Genomic DNA, 27,338 nt, shown 5'->3' on the forward strand with positions numbered 1-27,338 from the left:
TTTCTTGGGAACAGGAACAATGGTGGCCCTCTTGAAGCATGTGGGAACAGCTGACTGGTATAGGGATTGATTGAATATGTCCGTAAACACACCGGCCAGCTGGTCTGCATATGCTCTGAGGGCGCGGCTGGGGATGCCGTCTGGGCCTGCAGCCTTGCGAGGGTTAACACGTTTAAATGTCTTACTCACCTCGGCTGCAGTGAAGGAGAGACCGCATGTTTTCGTTGCAGGCCGTGTCAGTGGCACTGTATTGTCCTTAAAGCGGGCAAAAAAGTTATTTAGTCTGCCTGGGAGCAAGACATCCTGGTCCGTGACTGGGCTGGGTTTCTTCTTGTAGTCCGTGATTGACTGTAGACCCTGCCACATGCCTCTTGTGTCTGAGCCGTTGAATTGAGATTCTACTTTGTCTCTGTACTGACGCTTAGCTTGTTTGATTCCTTGCGGAGGGAATAGCTGCACTGTTTGTATTCGGTCATGTTGCCAGACACCTTGCCCTGATTAAAAGCAGTGGTTCGCGCTTTCATTTTCACGCGAATGCTGCCATCAATCCACGGTTTCTGGTTAGGGAATGTTTTTATCGTTGCTATGGGAACGACATCTTCGACGCACGTTCTAATGAACTCGCACACCGAATCAGCGTATTCGTCAATATTTTCATCTGACGCAATACGAAACATGTCCCAGTCCACGTGATGGAAGCAGTCTTGGAGTGTGGAGTCAGCTTGGTCTGACCAGCGTTGTACAGACCTCAGCGTGGGAGCCTCTTGTTTTAGCTTCTGCCTGTAGGCAGGGATCAGCAAAATGGAGTCGTGGTCAGCTTTTCCGAAAGGGGGCGGGGGCAGGGCCTTATATGCGTCGCGGAAGTTAGAGTAACAATGATCCAAGGTTTTACCACCCCTGGTTGCGCAATCGATATGCTGATAAAATTTAGGAGTCTTGTTTTCAGATTAGCTTTGTTAAAATCCCCAGCTACAATGAATGCAGCCTCCGGATAAATGGTTTCCAGTTTGCAAAGAGTTAAATAAAGTTTGTTCAGAGCCATCGATGTGTCTGCTTGGGGGATATATACGGCTGTGATTATAATCGAAGAGAATTCTCTTGGAAGATAATGCGGTCTACATTTGATTGTGAGGAATTCTAAATCAGGTGAACAGAAGGATTTGAGTTCCTGTATGTTTCCTTCATCACACCATGTCTCTCATCAAGCTTAGATTGTAGGATGGCCGGGGTGTTAAGCATGTCCCAGTTTAGGTCACCTAGCAGCACGAGCTCAGAAGATAGATGAGGGGCAATCAACTCACATATGGTATCCAGGGCACAGCTGGTGGCAGAGGTTTTTGATGCCTACTACTACAAATAATAATAATAATATTGATGTTAATGGTAACACCATTTCCACTAATATTACTACTACTACTATTGATGCCTTATTGATGGTAATACCATTTCCACTAATACAATGACTATAATTATAATTTTTTAATTTCACCTTTATTTAAGCTATTGACAAAATCCAACTCGAACGTGTACACTGCTTCGGACAGTGAGGGCAGAGGTATGAACGCCCAATCACTGCCAATTTTGCTTCATTTAAAGATAAAATAATGGTTAAACGTCTGCGTATAAGACTTGCTGGGACCAAAATTGGCATGAATGACCAGTTCCCGAAGGAAATTGCAGAATGGCGTAAAGTTCTGTACCCAATTTTCAAGGAAAATAAATGAAAAGGTAAACGAGTAGCTCTCATCGTTGATAAACTATATATTGATAACCAGTTGTTCAGAGACACAAAGACAACTCCATGGTTATTTTAAAAATTACCAAGTTCTCATAGATGAGGAAAATAATGAAACACAATTCTTGCCCGGTTATGGATTCAAAAAATATAGCTTTTCTATACATCTTCAAATATAACTAATTGGAACACAAAAGCACTGATTCAACATGGTGAAGATAAAAACTCAGTAAACAGAAGGCGCAGTATGTGTGGATGGATGGTGTGTGTTTTTTTATGTTTGGGAAAGTGTGGCGTTGAGTGAGAAAGGAAATGGATATCCCAGAACCAATGTATTGCTGTGAGAGGGGGTGTGGGAGAGCTTTCAATGTTGTTCACATGATGGATATACTTTTTATCATGAATTATACGTCTTATTGATTTATTGTCCTATCATGTGGAACTACATTTTTAAAATAAATTATTTCTAATGTATTTAGTTATGATCCTATATTGATGGAACGGTCCACAACCCTATACCCTAGACACCCACCTGAATGACCCAGATACTAAGGAGAAGTCCTAATGTAATGGTACGGTCCATGACCCTATACCCTAGACACCCACCTGAATGACCCAGATACTAAGGAGAAGTCCTAATGTAATGGTACGGTCCACAACCCTATACCCCCACCTGAATGACCCAGATACTAAGGAGAAGTCCTAATGTAATGGTACGGTCCATGACCCTATACCCTAGACACCCACCTGAATGACCCAGATACTAAGGAGAAGTCCTAATGTAATGGTACGGTCCATAACCCTATACCCTAGACACCCACCTGAATGACCCAGATACTAAGGAGAAGTCCTAATGTAATGGAACGGTCCACAACCCTATACCCTAGACACCCACCTGAATGACCCAGATACTAAGGAGAAGTCCTAATGTAATGGTACGGTCCACGACCCTATACCCTAGACACCCACCTGAATGACCCAGATACTAAGGAGAAGTCCTAATGTAATGGAACGGTCCACAACCCTATACCCTAGACACCCACCTGAATGACCCAGATACTAAGGAGAAGTCCTAATGTAATGGTACGGTCCATAACCCTATACCCTAGACACCCACCTGAATGACCCAGATACTAAGGAGAAGTCCTAATGTAATGGTACGGTCCACAACCCTTTACCCTAGACACCCACCTGAATGACCCAGATACTAAGGAGAAGTCCTAATGTAATGGTACGGTCCACAACCCTATACCCTAGACACCCACCTGAATGACCCAGATACTAAGGAGAAGTCCTAATGTAATGGTACGGTCCATGACCCTATACCCTAGACACCCACCTGAATGACCCAGATACTAAGGAGAAGTCCTAATGTAATGGTACGGTCCATGACCCTATACCCTAGACACCCACCTGAATGACCCAGATACTAAGGAGAAGTCCTAATGTAATGGTACGGTCCACAACCCTATACCCTAGACACCCACCTGAATGACCCAGATACTAAGGAGAAGTCCTAATGTAATGGTACGGTCCACGACCCTATACCCTAGACACCCACCTGAATGACCCAGATACTAAGGAGAAGTCCTAATGTAATGGTACGGTCCACAACCCTATACCCTAGACACCCACCTGAATGACCCAGATACTAAGGAGAAGTCCTAATGTAATGGTACGGTCCACAACCCTTTACCCTAGACACCCACCTGAATGACCCAGATACTAAGGAGAAGTCCTAATGTAATGGTACGGTCCACAACCCTATACCCTAGACACCCACCTGAATGACCCAGATACTGAGGAGAAGTCCTAATGTAATGGTACGGTCCACAGCCCTATACCCTAGACACCCACCTGAATGACCCAGATACTAAGGAGAAGTCCTAATGTAATGGTACGGTCCACAACCCTTTACCCTAGACACCCACCTGAATGACCCAGATACTAAGGAGAAGTCCTAATGTAATGGTACGGTCCACAACCCTATACCCTAGACACCCACCTGAATGACCCAGATACTAAGGAGAAGTCCTAATGTAATGGTACGGTACACAACCCTATACCCTAGACACCCACCTGAATGACCCAGACACTAAGGAGAAGTCCTAATGTAATGGTACGGTACACAACCCTATACCCTAGACACCCACCTGAATGACCCAGATACTAAGGAGAAGTCCTAATGTAATGGTACGGTCCATGACCCTATACCCTAGACACCCACCTGAATGACCCAGAGACTAAGGAGGAGTCCTAATGTAATGGTACGGTCCACAACCCTATACCCTAGACACCAACCTGAATGACCCAGATACTAAGGAGAAGTCCTAATGTAATGGAACGGTCCACAACCCTATACCCTAGACACCCACCTGAATGACCCAAATACTAAGGAGAAGTCCTAATGTAATGGTACGGTCCACGACCCTATACCCTAGACACCCACCTGAATGACCCAGATACTAAGGAGAAGTCCTAATGTAATGGTACGGTCCACAACCCTATACCCTAGACACCCACCTGAATGACTCAGATACTAAGGAGAAGTCCTAATGTAATGGTACGGTCCACGACCCTATACCCTAGACACCCACCTGAATGACCCAGATACTAAGGAGAAGTCCTAATGTAATGGTCCGGTCCACGACCCTATACCCTAGACACCCACCTGAATGACCCAGATACTAAGGAGAAGTCCTAATGTAATGGTCCGGTCCACGACCCTATACCCGAGACACCCACCTGAATGACCCAGATACTAAGGAGAAGTCCTAATGTAATGGTACGGTCCATAACCCTATACCCTAGACACCCACCTGAACGACCCAGATACTAAGGAGAAGTCCTAATGTAATGGTACGGTCCACGACCCTATACCCTAGACACCCACCTGAATGACCCAGATACTAAGGAGAAGTCCTAATGTAATGGTACGGTCCACAACCCTATACCCTAGACACCCACCTGAACGACCCAGATACTAAGGAGAAGTCCTAATGTAATGGTACGGTCCACAACCCTATACCCTAGACACCCACCTGAATGACCCAGATACTAAGGAGAAGTCCTAATGTAATGGTACGGTCCACAACCCTATACCCTAGACACCCACCTGAATGACCCAGATACTAAGGAGAAGTCCTAATGTAATGGTACGGTCCATAACCCTATACCCTAGACACCCACCTGAATGACCCAGATACTAAGGAGAAGTCCTAATGTAATGGTACGGTCCACAACCCTATACCCTAGACACCCACCTGAATGACCCAGATACTGAGGAGAAGTCCTAATGTAATGGAACGGTCCACAACCCTATACCCTAGACACCCACCTGAATGACCCAGATACTAAGGAGAAGTCCTAATGTAATGGTACGGTCCACAACCCATACCCTAGACACCCACCTGAATGACCCAGAGACTAAGGAGAAGTCCTAATGTAATGGTACGGTCCACAACCCATACCCTAGACACCCACCTGAATGACCCAGATACTAAGGAGAAGTCCTAATGTAATGGTACGGTCCACAACCCTATACCCTAGACACCCACCTGAATGACCCAGATACTAAGGAGAAGTCCTAATGTAATGGTACGGTCCCATAACCCTATACCCTAGACACCCACCTGAATGACCCAGATACTAAGGAGAAGTCCTAATGTAATGGTACAATCCACAACCCTAGACACCCACCTGAATGACCCAGATACTAAGGAGAAGTCCTAATGTAATGGAACGATCCACAACCCTATACCCTAGACACCCACCTGAATGACCCAGATACTAAGGAGAAGTCCTAATGTAATGGTACGGTCCATGACCCTATACCCTAGACACCCACCTGAATGACCCAGATACTAAGGAGAAGTCCTAATGTAATGGTACGGTCCACGACCCTATACCCTAGACACCCACCTGAATGACCCAGATACTAAGGAGAAGTCCTAATGTAATGGTACGGTCCATGACCCTATACCCTAGACACCCACCTGAATGACCCAGATACTAAGGAGAAGTCCTAATGTAATGGTACGGTCCACGACCCTATACCCTAGACACCCACCTGAATGACCCAGATACTAAGGAGAAGTCCTAATGTAATGGTACGGTCCACGGCCCTATACCCTAGACACCCACCTGAATGACCCAGATACTAAGGAGAAGTCCTAATGTAATGGTACGGTCCATGGCCCTATACCCTAGACACCAACCTGAATGACCCAGATACTAAGGAGAAGTCCTAATGTAATGGTACGGTCCATAACCCTATACCCTAGACACCCACCTGAATGACCCAGATACTAAGGAGAAGTCCTAATGTAATGGTACGGTCCACAACCCTATACCCTAGACACCAACCTGAATGACCCAGATACTAAGGAGAAGTCCTAATGTAATGGTACGGTCCATGGCCCTATACCCTAGACACCAACCTGAATGACCCAGATACTAAGGAGAAGTCCTAATGTAATGGTACGGTCCATAACCCTATACCCTAGACACCCACCTGAATGACCCAGATACTAAGGAGAAGTCCTAATGTAATGGTACGGTCCACAACCCTATACCCTAGACACCCACCTGAATGACTCAGATACTAAGGAGAAGTCCTAATGTAATGGTACGGTCCACAACCCTATACCCTAGACACCCACCTGAATGACCCAGATACTAAGGAGAAGTCCTAATGTAATGGTCCGGTCCTGACCTAATGAGATATACATGGAGGAGGTTTAATATCCTGACCTAGTGAGATATACATGGAGGAGGTTTAATATCCTGACCTAGTGAGATATACATGGAGGAGGTTTAATATCCTGACCTAATGAGATATACATGGAGGAGGTTTAATATCCTGACCTAGTGAGATATACATGGAGGTTTAATATCCTGACCTAATGAGATATACATGGAGGAGGTTTAATACCCTGACCTAGTGAGATATACATGGAGGAGGTTTAATACCCTGACCTAATGAGATATACATGGAGGAGGTTTAATATCCTGACCTAATGAGATATACATGGAGGAGGTTTAATACCCTGACCTAGTGAGATATACATGGAGGAGGTTTAATACCCTGACCTAGTGAGATATACATGGAGGAGGTTTAATATCCTGACCTAATGAGATATACATGGCGGAGGCTTAATCAAGCTAGTCGTCTTGATTACTTTCTTATACCATTCTCTCTGGCACCAAAAGTTTAAAAGGTGTTGATAGGGGACAGAATGTGGTCGGATCATCACATAATTGGCATATATACAGTGGGGCAAAAAAAGGATTTAGTCAGCCACCAATTGTGCAAGTTCTCCCACGTAAAAAGATGAGAGAGTCCTGTAATTTTCATCATAGGTACACTTCAACTATGAAAGACAAAATTAGAAAAGCAAATCCAGAAAATCACATTGTAGGATTTTTTATGAATTTATTTGCAAATTATGGTGGAAAATAAGTATTTGGTCAATAATAAAAGTGTATCTCAATACTTTGTTATATACACTTTGTTGGCAATGACAGAGGTCAAACGTTTTCTGTAAGTCTTCACAAGGTTTTCACACACTGTTTGCTGGTATTTTGGCCCATTCCTCCATGCAGATCTCCTCTAGAGCAGTGATGTTTTGGGGCTGTTGCTGGGCAACACGGACTTTCAACTCCCTCCAAAGATTTTCTATGGGGTTAAGATCTGACGACTGGCTAGGCCACTCCGGGACCTTGAAATGCTTCTTACGAAACCACTCCTTCTTTGCCCGGGCGGTGTGTTTGGGATCATTGTCATGCTGAAAGACCCAGCCACGTTTCATCTTCAATGCCCTTGCTGATGGAAGGAGGTTTTCACTCAAAATCTCACGATACATGGCCCCATTCATTCTTTCCTTTACACGGATCAGTCGTCCTGGTCCCTTTGCAGAAAAACAGCCCCAAAGCATGATGCTTCCACCCCCATGCTTCACAGTAGGTATGGTGTTCTTTATGATGAAACTCAGCATTCTTTGTCCTCCAAACACGACGATTTGAGTTTTTACCAAAAAGTTATATTTTGGTTTCATCTGACCATATGACATTCTCCCAATCATCTTCTGGATCATCCAAATGCTCTCTAGCAAACTTCAGACGGGCCTGGACATGTACTGGCTTAAGCAGGATTTGAGTCCCTGGTGGCGTAGATGGTAGGTTTTGTTACTTTGGTCCCAGCTCTCTGCAGGTCATTCACTAGGTCCCCCCGTGTGGTTCTGGGATTTTTTCTCACCGTTCTTGTGATCATTTTGACCCCACGGGGTGAGATCTTGCGTGGAGCCCCAGATCGAGGGAGATTATCAGTGGTCTTGTATGTCTTTCATTTCCTAATAATTGCTCCCACAGTTGATTTCTTCAAACCAAGCTGCTTACCTATTGCAGATTCAGTCTTCCCAGCCTGATGGAGGTCTACAATTTTGTTTCTGGTGTCCTTTGACAGCTCTTTGGTCTTGGCCATAGTGGAGTTTGGAGTGTGACTGTTTGAAGTTGTGGACAGGTGTCTTTTATACTGATAACAAGTTCAAACAGTTGCCATTAATACAGGTAACGAGTGGAGGACAGAGAAGCCTCTTAAAGAAGAAGTTACAGGTCTGTGAGAGCCAGAAATCTTGCTTGTTTGTAGGTGACCAAATACCAGGAAATGAACAGGATTTCTGAGGCTACGTTTTCCATGATCGCCTTATATGGCTGTGAATGCGACAGGAATGAACGGACACTTTCTCTTGTTTCCCCAAGGTGTCTGCAGCATTGTGACGTATTTGTAGGCATATCATTGGAAGATTGACCATAAGAGACTACAATTGCCAAGTGTCCCGCACGTACCTTCAGAAATCCTGTTCATTTCCTGGTCGCTCAAACATCTTGGTTTTGCCTGAAGCTTTTGTTATAAGGCACTCACAGTGAAAATCTTTGCAGTTCTGGAAACGTAAGAGTGTCTTCTTTCCAAAACGATCAATTCCAAGCATAGTCGAGCATCTTTTCGTGACAAAATATTGCGCTTAAAATGGGCACGTCTTTTTATCCAAAAATGAAATAATGCCCCTAGTGGACTAACAGGTTAAAATTAGATTAAAGAATAATATTAAGGGATTAGAAATCTGTGGCTTAAAAACTAAGGTGTCATTGTACGCTGATGATTCATGTTTTCTTTTAAAACCACAATTGGAGTCTCTCCACGGCCTCTTAGAGGATCTAGATACTTTTGCTATCCTCTCTGGATTAAAACCAAATTATGATAAATGTACTATATTACGTATTGGATCTCTAAAAAATGCTAATTTTACATTACCGTGTAGTTTACCAATTAAATGGTCTGACGGAGATGTAGACACTCAGTATACAAATCCCAAAATAAATAAATTCTCACTCCAATAAATGTTTATAGAAAGTTAGAAAAAATAGACAAGATCTTGTTACCATGGAAAGGAAAATACGTGTCTATTTGTGTAAAAATCACCCTGATTAACTCTTTAGTCACATCATAGTTTACCCTGATTAACTCTTTAGTCACATCACAGTTTACCCTGATTAACTCTTTAGTCATATCCCAGTTTACCCTGATTAACTCTTTAGTCACATCATAGTTTACCCTGATTAACTCTTTAGTCACATCATAGTTTACCCTGATTAACTCTTTAGTCACATCATAGTTTACCCTGATTAACTCTTTAGTTATATCACAGTTTACCCTGATTAACTCTTTAGTTATATCACAGTTTACCCTGATTAACTCTTCAGTCATATCACAGTTTACCCTGATTAACTCTTTAGTCATATCCCGGTTTACCCTAATGAACTCTTTGACAGTTTACCCTGATTAACTCTTTAGTCATACAGTTTACCCTGATTAACTCTTTAGTCACATCATAGTTTACCCTGATTAACTCTTTAGTTATATCACAGTTTACCCTGATTAACTCTTTAGTCACATCATAGTTTACCCTGATTAACTCTTTAGTCATATCCCAGTTTACCCTGATTAACTCTGTAGTTATATCACAGTTTACCCTGATTAACTCTTTAGTCATATCCCAGTTTACCCTGATTAACTCTTTAGTCATATCCCAGTTTACCCTGATAAACTCTTTAGTCATATCCCAGTTTACCCTGATTAACTCTTTAGTCATATCACAGTTTACCCTGATTAACTCTTTAGTCATATCACAGTTTACCCTGATTAACTCTTTAGTCATATCCCAGTTTACCCTGATTAACTCTTTAGTCACATCATAGTTTACCCTGATTAACTCTTTAGTTATATCACAGTTTACCCTGATTAACTCTTTAGTCACATCATAGTTTACCCTGATTAACTCTTTAGTTATATCACAGTTTACCCTGATTAACTCTTTAGTTATATCACAGTTTACCCTGATTAACTCTTTAGTCACATCATAGTTTACCCTGATTAACTCTTTAGTTATATCACAGTTTACCCTGATTAACTCTTTAGTTATATCACAGTTTACCCTGATTAACTCTTTAGTCACATCATAGTTTACCCTGATTAACTCTTTAGTCATATCACAGTTTACCCTGATTAACTCTTTAGTCATATCACAGTTTACCCTGATTAACTCTTTAGTCATATCACAGTTTACCCTGATTAACTCTTTAGTCATATCCCAGTTTACCCTGATTAACTCTTTAGTTATATCACAGTTTACCCTGATTAACTATTTAGTTATATCACAGTTTACCCTGATAAACTCTTTAGTCATATCACAGTTTACCCTGATTAACTCTTTAGTCATATCACAGTTTACCCTGATTAACTCTTTAGTCATATCCCAGTTTACCCTGATTAACTCTTTAGTCATATCCCAGTTTACCCTGATTAACTATTTAGTTATATCACAGTTTACCCTGATAAACTCTTTAGTCATATCCCGGTTTACCCTGATTAACTCTTTAGTCATATCCGGTTTACCCTGATAAACTCTTTAGTCATATCCCAGTTTACCCTGATTAACTCTTTAGTCACATCCCAGTTTACCCTGATTAACTCTTTAGTTATATCACAGTTTACCCTGATTAACTCTTTAGTCATATCCCAGTTTACCCTGATTAACTCTTTAGTCATATCCCAGTTTACCCTGATAAACTCTTTAGTCATATCAGTTTACCCTGATTAACTCTTTAGTCATATCACAGTTTACCCTGATTAACTCTTTAGTCATATCACAGTTTACCCTGATTAACTCTTTAGTCATATCCCAGTTTACCCTGATTAACTATTTAGTTATATCACAGTTTACCCTGATAAACTCTTTAGTCATATCGGTTTACCCTGATTACTCTTTAGTCATATCCCGGTTTACCCTGATAAACTCTTTAGTCATATCCCAGTTTACCCTGATTAACTCTTTAGTCACATCCCAGTTTACCCTGATTAACTCTTTAGTTATATCACAGTTTACCCTGATTAACTCTTTAGTCATATCCCAGTTTACCCTGATTAACTCTTTAGTCATATCCCAGTTTACCCTGATAAACTCTTTAGTCATATCCCAGTTTACCCTGATTAACTCTTTAGTCATATCACAGTTTACCCTGATTAACTCTTTAGTCATATCACAGTTTACCCTGATTAACTCTTTAGTCATATCCCAGTTTACCCTGATTAACTCTTTAGTCACATCATAGTTTACCCTGATTAACTCTTTAGTTATATCACAGTTTACCCTGATTAACTCTTTAGTCACATCATAGTTTACCCTGATTAACTCTTTAGTTATATCACAGTTTACCCTGATTAACTCTTTAGTTATATCACAGTTTACCCTGATTAACTCTTTAGTCATATCATAGTTTACCCTGATTAACTCTTTAGTCACATCATAGTTTACCCTGATTAACTCTTTAGTCATATCACAGTTTACCCTGATGAACTCTTTAGTCATATCACAGTTTACCCTGATTAACTCTTTAGTCATATCACAGTTTACCCTGATTAACTCTTTAGTCATATCCCAGTTTACCCTGATTAACTCTTTAGTTATATCACAGTTTACCCTGATTAACTATTTAGTTATATCACAACCCTGATAAACTCTTTAGTCATATCACAGTTTACCCTGATTAACTCTTTAGTCATATCACAGTTTACCCTGATTAACTCTTTAGTCATATCCCAGTTTACCCTGATTAACTCTTTAGTCATATCCCAGTTTACCTGATTAACTATTTAGTTATATCACAGTTTACCCTGATAAACTCTTTAGTCATATCCCGGTTTACCTGATTAACTCTTTAGTCATATCCCGGTTTACCCTGATAAACCTTTAGTCATATCCCAGTTTACCCTGATTAACTCTTTAGTCATATCCCAGTTTACCCTGATTAACTCTTTAGTTATATCACAGTTTACCCTGATTAACTCTTTAGTCATATCCCAGTTTACCCTGATTAACTCTTTAGTCATATCCCAGTTTACCCTGATAAACTCTTTAGTCATATCCCAGTTTACCCTGATTAACTCTTTAGTCATATCACAGTTTACCCTGATTAACTCTTTAGTCATATCACAGTTTACCCTGATTAACTCTTTAGTCATATCACAGTTTACCCTGATTAACTCTTTAGTCATATCACAGTTTACCCTGATTAACTCTTTAGTCATATCCCAGTTTACCCTGATTAACTCTTTAGTCACATCATCGTTTACCCTGATTAACTCTTTAGTTATATCACAGTTTACCCTGATTAACTCTTTAGTCACATCATAGTTTACCCTGATTAACTCTTTAGTTATATCACAGTTTACCCTGATTAACTCTTTAGTTATATCACAGTTTACCCTGATTAACTCTTTAGTCATATCATAGTTTACCCTGATTAACTCTTTAGTCACATCATAGTTTACCCTGATTAACTCTTTAGTCATATCACAGTTTACCCTGATGAACTCTTTAGTCATATCACAGTTTACCCTGATTAACTCTTTAGTCATATCACAGTTTACCCTGATTAACTCTTTAGTCATATCCCAGTTTACCCTGATTAACTCTTTAGTTATATCACAGTTTACCCTGATTAACTATTTAGTTATATCACAGTTTACCCTGATAAACTCTTTAGTCATATCACAGTTTACCCTGATTAACTCTTTAGTCATATCACAGTTTACCCTGATTAACTCTTTAGTCATATCCCAGTTTACCCTGATTAACTCTTTAGTCATATCCCAGTTTACCCTGATTAACTATTTAGTTATATCACAGTTTACCCTGATAAACTCTTTAGTCATATCCCGGTTTACCCTGATTAACTCTTTAGTCATATCCCGGTTTACCCTGATAAACTCTTTAGTCATATCCCAGTTTACCCTGATTAACTCTTTAGTCATATCCCAGTTTACCCTGATTAACTCTTTAGTTATATCACAGTTTACCCTGATTAACTCTTTAGTCATATCCCAGTTTACCCTGATTAACTCTTTAGTCATATCCCAGTTTACCCTGATAAACTCTTTAGTCATATCCCAGTTTACCCTGATTAACTCTTTAGTCATATCACAGTTTACCCTGATTAACTCTTTAGTCATATCACAGTTTACCCTGATTAACTCTTTAGTCATATCCCAGTTTACCCTGATTAACTCTTTAGTCACATCATAGTTTACCCTGATTAACTCTTTAGTTATATCACAGTTTACCCTGATTAACTCTTTAGTTATATCCCAGTTTACCCTGATTAACTCTTTAGTCATATCACAGTTTTCCCTGATTAACTATTTAGTCAGATCCCAGTTCACCCTGATTAACTCTTTAGTCATATCACAGTTTACCCTGATTGACTCTTTAGTCATATCACAGTTTACCCTGATTAACTATTTAGTCATATCACAGTTTACCCTGATTAACTCTTTAGTCACATCACAGTTGACCTGTTTGCTTATGGTTTTGCCTACACCTAGTGACCTGCTTTTTAAATTATATGAACAAAAATACTCCATTTTATTTGGAATAACATGCCAGACAAAATTAAAAGGGCCTATTTATGTAACGAGTATGAATTCGGAGGGCAGAAATGATTAAATATTAAAGCATTAGACCTCTCACTAAAGGCATCAGTCATACAAAAGTTACATTTCAATCCAAACTGGTTCTCTAGTAAATTGGTAGGAATGTCTCATCCTATGTTCAGGAAGGGCCTTTTATCCATTTATTCAGATTACACCTGCTCACTTTCAGTTGTTTGAAAAATAAATAATCTCCAAAATATCATTATCTTTAAAACAAGACAATTGGTTGCATTTTCAGTTTAATCCACCTGAAAAGACAGAACAAATAATATAACAAAAATTGTGGTTAAACTTAAAAAGATTTTTTTTTTAATGTATTTTTTGATAAAAATTTTAAAAAATGTATAATTTTAGTGAATGATATCATACATAGGATTGGTGGAGTTAACACAGACATATGGAAATGTCTCTACCAAAATTACAACCAACTAATTGCAGCATTACCACAAAAATGGAATTCGAATTTCAAAAACAAATTAGAAAACTTTGGATTGTTCAATTTAAATGACTATACAACATTATTATTATAATATTATTATTAATAATGACTATACAACATTCTTATTATAATATTATTATTAATAATGACTATACAACATTATTATTATAATGTTATTATTAATAATGACTATACAACATTCTTGCAACCAATAGAATGTTATATATATGGGGGATATTATCTTCCCAGCTATGCAGATTTTGCAGTGAGGAGGCAGTCATTAGATCATTTATTTTGGCATTTTCCATATGTAGCTTGTTTTTGGTCACAGGTCCAGGAATGGCTGAAGAATTGCAACATTTGCCGAGAACTAACGCTACAGATACTGGGTGATCTGAAAAGCCATAGTCAATCAATCAATAATATAATCATTATTTTAGCAAAAATGTTTATTTTTAATTTACAATCTGTAGAGGCTATGATAATAGAAAGGTTCAGTACTTTTGTGAATCATCACAGTACAGTTGAAAAATATATAGCAAATAGAAATCCAAAATGGATGGTGTTGAGAGATAGATGGGAGGGGTTGAATGGAGCTGAAGGGTGGGATTAATAACAAGATATCCAATGTTGTCACGGCCCTGACCTTAGTTATCTTAGTTTTCTTTATTCATTTGGTTAGGTCAGGGTGTGACGAGGGTGCTATGTGTGTTTTTGTCTTGTCTAGGGTTTTTGTACTTCTATGGGGTTTTGGTTTTGTCGAGGTATATTTGTAGGTCTATGGTGGCCTGAATTGGTTCCCAATCAGAGATAGCTGTTTATCGTCAATCAGAGACAGCTGTTTATCGTTGTCTCTGATTGGGGATCCTATTTAGGTTGCCATTTCCATGTTGGTTTTGTGGGTTATTGTCTATGTGTAGTTGCCTGTCAGCACTCGTGTCTTATAGCTTCATGGTCGATAACGAAGATGACTAAGGTCAGGGCGTGACAAATGTAAAACATACGGGATCTGTAAAATGTATATAGGTTCAGAAATTTGGTTAAATAGCAGTTACAAATAGAACTCAAACTGGATGGACATCAGAAATAGACAAAAGACTAATAACAAACAAAATATAACTATTGTAAAATAGATTGTGTCTGTTATTATTATTATTATTAAAATGTGTTTCAGATATATAAACTGAAGGTAGAAGCCTAAGTGTTACTGTTTATTAGTTTACACCAATTGGGGGAAGGGTGGTAGGGTTTGCGGGGAATAATAAAGGTATATTCTAAAAAAAGTGTGTATGTCTATATCAGTACTGTATATGGATGTATATGTGTATATATGTATGCATGTATATTGATGTATATATTTACCCCCAAAAATATATGGGAAATTATGCAGACAATTACATTGATGGAACCAACAATCTTTCTGAAATATTAAGCTGATCCACCCCTAAAAATATAAATAAATACTAATACTATTATGGATGCCTTATTGATGTTGGTCCCACCATTGTTGATATATGTATACCTTTTAGAGGTCGACCGATTATGATTTTCAACACCGATACCGATACCAATTATTGGAGGACCAAAAGCCGATACCGATACCAATTATTGGAGGACCAAAAGCCGATACCGATACCAATTATTGGAGGACCAAAAAGCCGATACCGATACCAATTATTGGAGGACCAAAAAGCCGATACCGATACATTTACATTTACATTTAAGTCATTTAGCAGACGCTCTTATCCAGAGCGACTTACAAATTGGTGCATTCACCTTATGACATCCAGTGGAACAGCCACTTTACAATAGTGCATCTAAATCTTTTAGGGGGGTGAGAAGGATTACTTTATCCTATCCTAGGTATTCCTTAAAGAGGTGGGGTTTCAGGTGTCTCCGGAAAGTGGTGATTGACTCCGCTGTCCTGGCGTCGTGAGGGAGATTGTTCCACCATTGGGGGGCCAGAGCAGCGAACAGTTTTGACTGGGCTGAGCGGGAACTGTACTTCCTCAGTGGTAGGGAGGGATACCAATTATTGGAGGACCAAAAGCCAATACCGATACCAATTATTGGAGGACCAAAAGCCAATACCGATACCAATTATTGGAGGACCAAAAGCCGATACCGATTATTGGAGGACCAAAAGCCGATACTGATTATTGGAGGACCAAAAGCCGATACTGATACCAATTATTGGAGGACCAAAAGCCGATACCGATTATTGGAGGACCAAAAGCCGATACTGATTAATCGGATGACTTTAGTATTGCCAGTGTAACGGTATAGCCTCCGTCCCTCTCCTCGCTCCTCCCTGGGCTCGAACCAGCAACACAACGACAACAGCCACCACATTGAAGCAGCGTTACCCATGCAGAGCAAGGGGAACAACTACTAGAAGGCTCAGAGCGAGTGAAGTTTGAAACACTATTAGCGCGCACTAACTAGCCAGCCATTTCACTTCGGTCACACCAGCGTCATCTCGGGAGTTGATAGGTTTGAAGTAATAAACAGTGCAATGCTTGACCACCGCTCAGTCAGATACTTAGATACTTAGATACTTGTATGCTCAGTCAGATTATATGCAACACAGGACACGCTAGATAATATCTAGTAATATCATCAACCATGTGTAGTTAACTAGTGATTATGATTGATTGTTTTTTATAAGATAAGTTTAATGCTAGCTGCGTTGGACTAGCTAAATGTAAGGCTGCCAGATTGGATCCCCCGAGCTGACAAGGTGAAAATCTGTCTTTCTGCCCCTGAACGAGGCAGTTAACCCACCGTTCATAGGCCGTCCTAGGCCGTCAGTTAAGAATGTGTTCTTAACTGACTTGCTTAGTTAAATAAAGATGAAGATATGCAAAAAAAATACAGATTTCCGATTGTTATGAAAACTTGAAATAGGCCCTAATTAATTGGCCATTCCGATTAATCGGTCGACCTCTACCTTGTATATAACCATGTTATTACCTGGTTCTCCCTGTATATAGCCGTGTTATTACATCGTACCCCCGCACATCAACTCAGTACTGGTACTTCCTGTATATAGCCATGTTATTACATCGTACCCCCGCACATCGACTCAGTACTGGTACTTCCTGTATATACCCATGTTATTACATCATACCCCCCCACATTGACTCAGTACTGGTACTTCCTGTATATACCCATGTTATTACATCGTACCCCCGCACATTGACTCAGTACTGGTACTTCCTGTATATAGCCATGTTATTACATCGTACCCCTGCACATCAACTCAGTACTGGTACTTCCTGTATATACCCATGTTATTACATCGTACCCCCGCACATCAACTCAGTACTGGTACTTCCTGTATATAGCCATGTTATTACATCGTACCCCTGCACATCAACTCAATACTGGTACTTCCTGTATATACCCATGTTATTACATCGTACCCCCGCACATTGACTCAGTACTAGTACTTCCTGTATATAGCCATGTTATTACATCGTACCCCTGCACATCAACTCAGTACTGGTACTTCCTGTATATACCCATGTTATTACATCGTACCCCCGCACATCAACTCAGTACTGGTACTTCCTGTATATAGCCTTGTTATTACATCGTACCCCTGCACATCAACTCAGTACTGGTACTTCCTGTATATACCCATGTTATTACATCGTACCCCCGCACATCAACTCAGTACTGGTACTTCCTGTATATAGCCTTGTTATTACATCGTACCCCTGCACATCAACTCAGTACTGGTACTTCCTGTATATAGCCTTGTTATTACATCGTACCCCTGCACATCAACTCAGTACTGGTACTTCCTGTATATACCCATGTTATTACATCGTACCCCCGCACATCAACTCAGTACTGGTACTTCCTGTATATAGCCTTGTTATTACATCGTACCCCTGCACATCAACTCAGTACTGGTACTTCCTGTATATAGCCATGTTATTACATCGTACCCCTGCACATCAACTCAGTACTGGTACTTCTTGTATATAGCCATGTTATTACATCGTACCCCTGCACATCAACTCAGTTCTGGTACTTCCTGTATATACCCATGTTATTACATCGTACCCCTGCACATCAGTTCTGGTACTTCCTGTATATACCCATTTTATTACATCGTACCCCCGCACATTGACTCAGTACTGGTACTTCCTGTATATAGCCATGTTATTACATCGTACCCCCGCACATTGACTCAGTACTGGTACTTCCTGTATATAGCCATGTTATTACATCGTACCCCCGCACATTGACTCAGTACTGGTACTTCCTGTATATAGCCATGTTATTACATCGTACCCCTGCACATTGACTCAGTACTGGTACTTCCTGTATATAGCCATGTTATTACATCGTACCCCTGCACATCAACTCAGTACTGGTACTTCCTGTATATAGCCATGTTATTACATCGTACCCCCGCACATTGACTCAGTACTGGTACTTCCTGTATATAGCCATGTTATTACATCGTACCCCCGCACATTGACTCAGTACTGGTACTTCCTGTATATAGCCATGTTATTACATCGTACCTGTATATAGCCATGTTATTACATCGACCCTGCACATCAACAATACTGATACTTCCTGTATATAGCCATGTTATTACATCGTACCCCTGCACATCAACAATACTGATACTTCCTGTATATAGCCTTGTTATTACATCGTACCCCCGCACATTGACTCAGTACTGGTACTTCCTGTATATAGCCATGTTATTACATCGTACCCCTGCACATCAACTCAGTACTGGTACTTCCTGTATATAGCCATGCTATTACATCGTACCCCCGCACATTGACTCAGTACTGATACTTCCTGTATATAGCCATGTTATTACATCGTACCCCCGCACATTGACTCAGTACTGGTACTTCCTGTATATAGCCATGTTATTACATCGTACCCCCGCACATTGACTCAGCACTGGTACTTCCTGTATATAGCCATGTTATTACATCGTACCCCTGCACATCAACAATACTGATACTTCCTGTATATAGCCATGTTATTACATCGTACCCCTGCACATCAACAATACTGATACTTCCTGTATATAGCCTTGTTATTACATCGTACCCCCGCACATTGACTCAGTACTGGTACTTCCTGTATATAGCCATGTTATTACATCGTACCCCTGCACATCAACTCAGTACTGGTACTTCCTGTATATAGCCATGTTATTACATCGTACCCCCGCACATTGACTCAGTACTGGTACTTCCTGTATATAGCCATGTTATTACATCGTACCCCCGCACATTGACTCAGTACTGGTACTTCCTGTATATAGCCATGTTATTACATCGTACGGTGTACAGTGCTTTCGGGAAGTATTCAGAACCCTGACTTTTTCAACAACAAGACATACATTACAGGCTTATTCTAAAATGGATTATATATTTTGTTCATCAATCAACACACATTACCCTTATAATGACATCACAATACACTTAAAATGACAAAACAAAAACTTTTAATGTTTTTATTTGAGCAAATTTGGAAAAACATGTAACTGAAATATCACATTTACATAAGTATTCAGACCCTTCACTCAGTATTTTGCTGAATCCTCTAATCTTCTTGGGTATGACGTTATAAACTTGGCACACCTGTATTTGGAGAGTTTCTCCCATTCTTCTCTACAGATCCTTTCACGCTCTGTCAGGTTGGATGGGGAGCATCGCTGCACAGCTATTTTCAGGTCTCTCCAGAGATCGGGTTCAAATCTGGGCTCTGGCTGGGCCACTCAAAGACATTCAGAGACTTGTCCCGAAGCCATTCCTGAGTTGTCTTGTCTATGTGTTTAAGGTCATTGTCCTGTTGGAAGGTGAACCTTCACCCCAGTCTGAGGTCCTGAGAGCTCTGGAGCAGGTTTTCATCAAGGATCTCTCTGTACTTTGCTCGGATCATCTTTGCCTCGATCCTGACTAGTCTCCCAGTCCCTGCTGCTGAAAATCATCCCCACAGCATGATGCTGCCACCACCATGCTTTACCGTAGGGATGGTGCCAGGTTTCTTTCAGACGTGATGCTTGGCAATCAGGCCAAAGAGTTCAATCATGGTTTCATCAGACCAGAGAATCTTGCCAAAAGGCAAGGTGTCTTTTGGCAAACTCCAACCAGGCTGTCATGTGCCTGTTACTGAGGAGTGGTTTCTGTCTGGACACTCTACCATAAAGGCCAGATTGGTGGAGGGCTGCAGAGATGGTTGTCCTTCTGGAAGGTTCTCCCATCTCCACAGATGAACTCTGGAACTCTGTCAAAGTGACCATTGAGTCTTTGGTCACCTCCCTGACCAAGGCCCTTCTCCCCCGATTGCTCAGTTTGGTCAGGCGGTCAGCTCTAGGAAGGGTCTTGGTGGTTCCAAACTTCTTCCATTTAAGAATGATGGAGGCCACTGTGTTCTTGGACCTTCAATGCTGCAGACATTTTTTAGTACCCTTCCCCAGATCTGTGCCTCAATGCACCTGAGCTCAATTTTGAGTCTCATAGTAAGTAAAGGGTCTGAATACTTATGTAAATAAAATATTTCTGTTTTTTATTTGTAATACATTTGTCTACATTTCTAAAATCCTGTTTTTGTTTTGTCATTATGGGGTATTGTGATGTCATTATGGGGTATTGTAATGTCATTATGGGGTATTGTGATGTCATTATGGGGTATTGTGATGTCATTATGGGGTATTGTGATGTCATTATGGGGTATTGTGATGTCATTATGGGGTATTGTGTGTAGAATGGGTTAGGGGGGGTAGAGGGTTAGGGGGGATCATTTAAAAATACATTTCATACATTTTTCAATAAGGCTGTAACGTAACAAAATGTGGAAAAGGGAAAGGGGGTCTGAATACTTTGTGAATGCACAAGTTAACATTCATTTGTGTATTTATTCTTGGTGTTATTATTTTATATTATTTTTCTATCTTTCTCTCTGCTTTTTGGGAAGCCCTCATTATTAAGCATTGCACTTTTAGTCCACAACTACAAAGCATGTGACAAATAACATTTGAGTTATTTGTAAGACATATTGGAATAAACCATTTCCCTACATGAGGTTGATCTATAATCAATCTAAGGACATGTCACAGTCTTCCTCTAGCTCCACTAGACAGCTGGGACAAGAGTCTCTTCTACACCTCATTTACATGTTAGAATATATTTGGGCCATGTGTTCCAACCATGGGCTGCACTAACACACACCAGGCAGAGTCCCGGTGAGAGCCTTAGTTCCCATGCTCATTATTGCAAGGCCTTTGTCCACTGTGTGTTTCAGACAGCCCTAACCCACAGCCCTGTCTGGATGTTTAGGCAAGACGGTCTGCTCTGCACTGCACTGGGGGAGGTGGGGGTAGGGTAAACCCACCGCCTGCCTGTCTGCCTGCCTGTCTGCCAACCAGTCTGCCTGCCTGTCTGCTGTGAATTACTGTCTCTGTCTGACAATATCACATATTCCACCACTATAACGGGATGTAGGCTAGGCCACAGATGACAAAGAGCTATTAGCTATTTCCAGTCTGAGCCGTTAGCTGTAGCCTGCCTATCCCCTACTGTAGTCTACTGTATGTAGGCCTACGTCTACCAAACTATGAGACATTTTTGAATGTGGGAGTAGGCCAAGTTAGCCGAGACTGCAGGAGTTTTGGGGAATGTCTGCGCAGCCCCTCTGGAGCTGAAGACGTAATGTGACATGGATAGTTTCGAGTTAGGTTTCACTGAGAAACAGGCATACATGTGGAAATGTGCACCCAACATAACCATCGACAATATCATTATGAACTTTATTTGTTTGTTTTTTTTAAATACAAATGAAGTCCAGAGTCATTGTGACCTCAATTAAATAATATCCTAATGCAATGCACCACACATCACGTCTGCGTTTTCTAAAACTCAGATGGACAGAAAGATCGAAAATACTCTGCCACCAACCATCCAGTGAATAAATACAACACCGTTTATCTAAAACACACACGAAATTCAGCAAAACCTATATTGCGGTTACGCTCGGTCGAGAGACTGCTGTCACAATTTAACGGTTACAGGTTAAACCAACTGTCCTGTCGCTCTTTCGGTCGGTTTATTGTAACAATAAATGCGCAAATCGGTTTCATTTTAAAACAGCAACGTCGTGTCATAAATGCGTAGTTACTTACATATATCCATCCCCTGTGACTGGGATCCAGTGCAGTTGCAGGAGCAAATGACATTGGAGTTAGAGTTGATGGAGCTGCCCGGTACCGTTGTGTTTTGCATGGGGCTCGGGAGTAGCGGGACGCCGGGGAAGAGCCGCCGACAGTGGCCCTACACAGGGCTGACAACTTGTACAGCAGCTCCCGCTGTCAGAGTCGGCCTCTATGGTTCCACATTTCTCACGTCATTCCAACCTAGTCACGATGTAGCGATGTTACCTATGGTGAATAGACACCCCACATCTTGAAATGTTCTCCAGCGTCCCTCTCGCATTCATTCAAAAGAATGGCTGTGTTCCGTGCTCCTGGTGTGGGCAGGCTTACACCCCACCCCTCCTCCCTCCGCTTTCCAAAAGGGGAGCGGTTCCAGACAGGCTGCCAGACATGGGGGGTTAGACTCGGGAGCAGTGGGATGGTGGAGGAGGGAGACTGCTGCTGGTGACAATGACAGTGAGAGAAAGAGGGGGAGAGGGGCTGGCCTAGCCATTGGGAGCTGTGAGAGAGAGAGACAACCTCCCTGACCTGCTAGTCCGACACCCGAAGGACCTACACATAGCGAACCCAGGCCAAGAAGACCACGGCATCACCAGCCACGCCCCAACCAGCTGAGACCCCCCCCCCCCAAAAAAAAACTAGCTGCACCCCATACAGTGCTTTCGGAAAGTATTCAGACCCCTTGACTTTTACCACATTAGGTTACAGCCTAAAATTAATTAAAATGTATTTTCTTCTTATCAATCTACCCACAATATCCCATAATGACAAAGTCAGGATATTTTTGGAATTTTTGATCATTTATAAAAATTAAAAATAAACTGAAATAAACATTTACATAAGTTTTCAGACTCTTTACTCAGTACTTTGTTAAGCACCTTTGGCGGCGATTACAGACTATTGTCTTCTTGGGTGTGACGCTACAAGCTTGGCACAACTGTACTTGGGGAGTTTCTCCCATTTTCTGCAGATCCTCTGAAGCTCTGTCAGGTTGGATGGGGAGCGTTGCTGCAGTCTCTCCAGAGATGTTCAATCAGGTTTAAGTCGGGGCTCTGGCTAGGCCCCTCAAGGACATTCAGGGACTAGTCCCGAAGCCACTCCTGCGTTATCATGGCTGTGTGCTTCGGGTGGTTGTCCTGTTGGAAGGTGAATCTTCGCCCCCAGTCTGAGGTCCTGAGCGCTCTGGAGCAGGTTTTCATCAAGGATCTCTCTGTACTTTGCTCCGTTCATCGTTGTCTTGATCCTGACTAGTCTATCAGTCCCTGCTGCTGAAAAACATCTCCACAGCATGATGCTGCCACCACCACGCTTCACCATAGGGATGGTGCCAAGTTTCCTCCAGACTTGATGCTTGGCATTCAGGCCAAATAGTTCAATCTTGGTTTGATCAGACCAGAGAATCTTGTTTCTCGTGGTCTGAGAGCCTTTAGGTGCCTTTTGGAAAACTCCAAGGGGGCTGTCATGTGCCTTTTACTGAGGAGTGGCTTCCGTCTGGCCAATCTACCATAAAGGCGCTTTTTGGTGGAGTTTTGCAGACATGATTGTCCTTCTGGCAGGTTCTCCCATCTCTAGAGAGGACCTCTAGAGCTCTGTCAGAGTCGTTGGTCACCTCCCTGACCAAGGCCCTTCTCCCCCGATTGCTCAGTTTTGGCCGGGCGGCCAGGATCGATCGATACCATTGTAGTCTACGTGAGGACGTCCTTCGGGAGCTGGCCTGTAGAGACACCACCCTCTCCTTCGACCAGCTGGTGGACATGTCCATCCGGCTGGACAACATGCTGGCTACTTGTGGACGTCTAGATCGGGGTCTGGTTGTGCCATCCTCCCGCACCCTCTCTCCCAAACCTATGGAATTGGGAGGGATGGTGCGCAGGGAGACCGGAGGGGATTCCCGCTCGAGCACCATCTATGGTCGCAGAGAGCACACTGCTGGTCGGTGCAGAGTTGGTTCCTCTGGGAATAGAGAAGGCAGGCAGGGCACCTGGGCATCACCCCAGGTGAGTAGGCACCATTCTCATCCAGAGCCCTCTGTTGCACTAATGTTTGTCTCTGTCACTTGTCCGGATTTTTCCCTGCATTCCCAGTATAAGGCGCTAGTAGATTCAGTTGCGGCTGGGAATTTCATTAATAAAAGTCTAGCTCATAGTTTAGGGATCCCTATTGTTCCTGTGGATATTCCTTTCCCTGTTCATGCCTTAGATAGTCGACCATTAGGGTCAGGGTTTATCAGGGAGGTTACCGCACCTTTGTGTATGATAACGCAGGAGGGTCACAAGGAGAAGATTAGTCTTTTCCTTATTGATTCTCCTGCCTATTCTGTGGTGCTAGGCCTACCCTGGTTAGCTTGCCATAACCCCACTGTTTCTTGGCCACAGAGGGCTCTCACGGGGTGGTCGCGAGAGTCCTCAGGTAGGTGTTTAGGGGTTTCCGTACGGTGGAAAGTCCAGACCAGGTCTCCACCTTGCGCATTCCCCTCGAATATGCTGTAAAAAGAAGGCGACTCAATTACCACCCCATCGACGGGGGGATTGTGCGATAGATCTCCTGGTAGACACGTGTATCCCCTGTCGCAAGCGGAGACGGAGGCTATGGAGACATATGTCTCTGAATCCCTGCATCAGGGGTTCATTCAGCCATCCATTTCACCCGTCTCCTCGAGTTTCTTTTTTTGTGAAAAAGAAGGATGACGGTTTACGCCCGTGCATTGATTATCGAGGTCTACATAAAATCACGGTGAAATATAGCTACCTCTGATAAATACGGTTATTGAGTCAATGCATGGGGCATGCTTCTTCACAAAATTGGATCTCAGGAGTGTGTACAATCTGGTGCGTATTCGGAAAGGGTGATAAGTGGAAGACGGCATTTAGCACCACCTCAGGTCATTATGAGTACCTTGTCATGCCATATGGGTTGATGAATGCTCCATCAGTCTTCCAATCATTTGTAGATGAGATCTTCAGGGACCTGCACGGGCAGGGTGTAGTGGTGTATATCAATGATATTCTAATATACTCCACTACACGCGCCAAGCATGTGTCTCTGGTGCGCAGGGTGCTTGGTCACCTGTTGGAGCATGATCTATATGTCAAGGCTGAGAAATGCTTGTTCTTCCATTTCCTTCATAGGGCATTGGATTTCCACTTCAGGAGTGGAAATGGAGAGCGACCGCATTGCAGCCGTGTGTAATTGGCCGACTACAACCACTGCGTTTTTTAGGGTTTTCCAATTACTACCGGAGGTTTATCCGGGGTTTTGGTCAGGTTGCTGCTCCCATTACCTCACTGCTAAAGGGGGGGGGGGGGGTGCGCTTGCAGTGGTCAGCTGAGGCGAACAGGGCTTTTCGACACCTGAAGACTCTGTTTACCTCGGTGCCTGTGTTGGCTCATCCGGATCCCTCTTTGCCATTCATAGTGGAGGTGGACGCATCCGAAGCTGGGATAGGAACAGTGCTCTCTCAGCGTTCGGGTACGCCACTGAAGCTTCGCCCCTGTGCTTTCTTTTCGAAGAAGCTCAGCCCGGCGGAGCGAAACTATGATGTGGGGGACCGGGAGCTGTTAGCTGTCGTAAAAGCCTTGAAGGCGTGGAGGCATTGGCTTGAGGGGGCTAAACACCCTTTTCTCATCTGGACTGACCACCGCAATCTGGAGTACATCCGGCAGACGAAGAGACTGAATCCTCGCCAGGCAAGGTGGGCCATGTTTTTCACTCGTTTTGTGTTTACTCTTTCTTACAGACCAGGCTCCCAGAACGTCAAGGCAGACGCATTGTCTCGGCTGTATGACACAGAGGAGGATGGATCCCATACTCCCAGCTTCGTGTTTGGTGGCGCCAGTAGTGTGGGAGCTGGACGCGGACATTGAGCGGGCGTCACGTGCAGAGCCCTCTCCCCCTGAGTGTCCAGCTGGTCGGCTGTACGTTCCATCTGCTGTCCGCGACCGATTGATCTATTGGGCTCACACGTCACCCTCCTCTGGTCATCCTGGGATAGGTCGGATGATGCGCTGTCTTGATGGGAGGTACTGGTGGCCCACTTTAGCTGAGGACGTGAGGATTTATGTTTCCTCCTGCTCGGTGTGCGCCCAGTGCAAGGCTCCTAGACACCTGCCCAGAGGTAAGCTATAACATTTACCCGTTTCTCAACGGCCGTGGTCGCACCTGTCGGTGGATTTTTGGACTGAACTTCCACCTTCACAGGGTTACACCACGATCCTGGTCATTGTGGATCGGTTTTCGAAGTCCTGTTGTCTCCTCCCTTTGCCCGGTCTCCCTACGGCCTTACAAACTGCAGAGGCCCTGTTTACACACGTTTTCCGGCACTATGGGGTGCCTGAGGATATAGTGTCTGATCGGGGTCCCCAGTTCACATCAAGGGTCTGGAAGGCGTTGGAACGTCTGGGGAACGTCTGAGGATCTCGGTTAGTCTTACCTCAGGTTTTCACCCCGAGAGTAATGGGCAGGTAGAGCGTGAACGGGCCTTGGATGGTTGATGTGTTGGATGATCTTCTTGGCCTTCCTGTGACATCTGGTGCTCTAAGTGTCCTGGAGGGAAGGCAGTATAGCCCCGGCGATGCGTTGGGCAGACTGCCCCACTCTCTGGAGAACCTTGTGATTGAGAGCGGTGCAGTTGCCGTACCAGGAGGTGATACAGCCCAATTGTGCATCTGTAAAAGTTTGTGAGGGTTTTAGGTAAAAAGCCTAATTTCTTCAGCCTCCTGGAGGTTGAAGGGGCGTTGTTGTGCTTTCTTCACCACATTGTATGTATGGGTGGACCATTTCAGTTTGTCTGTGATGTGTACGCAGCGGAACTTAAAACATTCCACTTTCGATGGAGACACGTGATGCTGCGGAGCTGAGCAGACGTTGACAAACCAAGCTCTTCAAAGTTATTCTATTTTTACCTAAATAACAACGTTGA

At 42.6% G+C, this 27,338-nt stretch overlaps 1 protein-coding gene across 1 annotated transcript in view; it reads right to left on the reverse strand.

The window, feature by feature from the left end:
* The window catches only part of ldlrad4a (low density lipoprotein receptor class A domain containing 4a), a 69,229-nt gene extending 46,474 nt beyond the window's left edge, over window positions 1-22,755 (reverse strand). The window contains exon 1 of the mRNA XM_052473135.1: window positions 22,391-22,755. Within this exon, the coding sequence (XP_052329095.1) occupies window positions 22,391-22,490 (100 nt within the window). The 5' untranslated portion in view covers window positions 22,491-22,755. The remainder of the gene's footprint in view (window positions 1-22,390) is intronic.
* Window positions 22,756-27,338: the final 4,583 nt, after the last annotated feature.

This window comes from Oncorhynchus keta, chromosome 20, assembly GCF_023373465.1.
Source record: "Oncorhynchus keta strain PuntledgeMale-10-30-2019 chromosome 20, Oket_V2, whole genome shotgun sequence".
Classification (NCBI taxonomy): domain Eukaryota; kingdom Metazoa; phylum Chordata; class Actinopteri; order Salmoniformes; family Salmonidae; genus Oncorhynchus; species Oncorhynchus keta.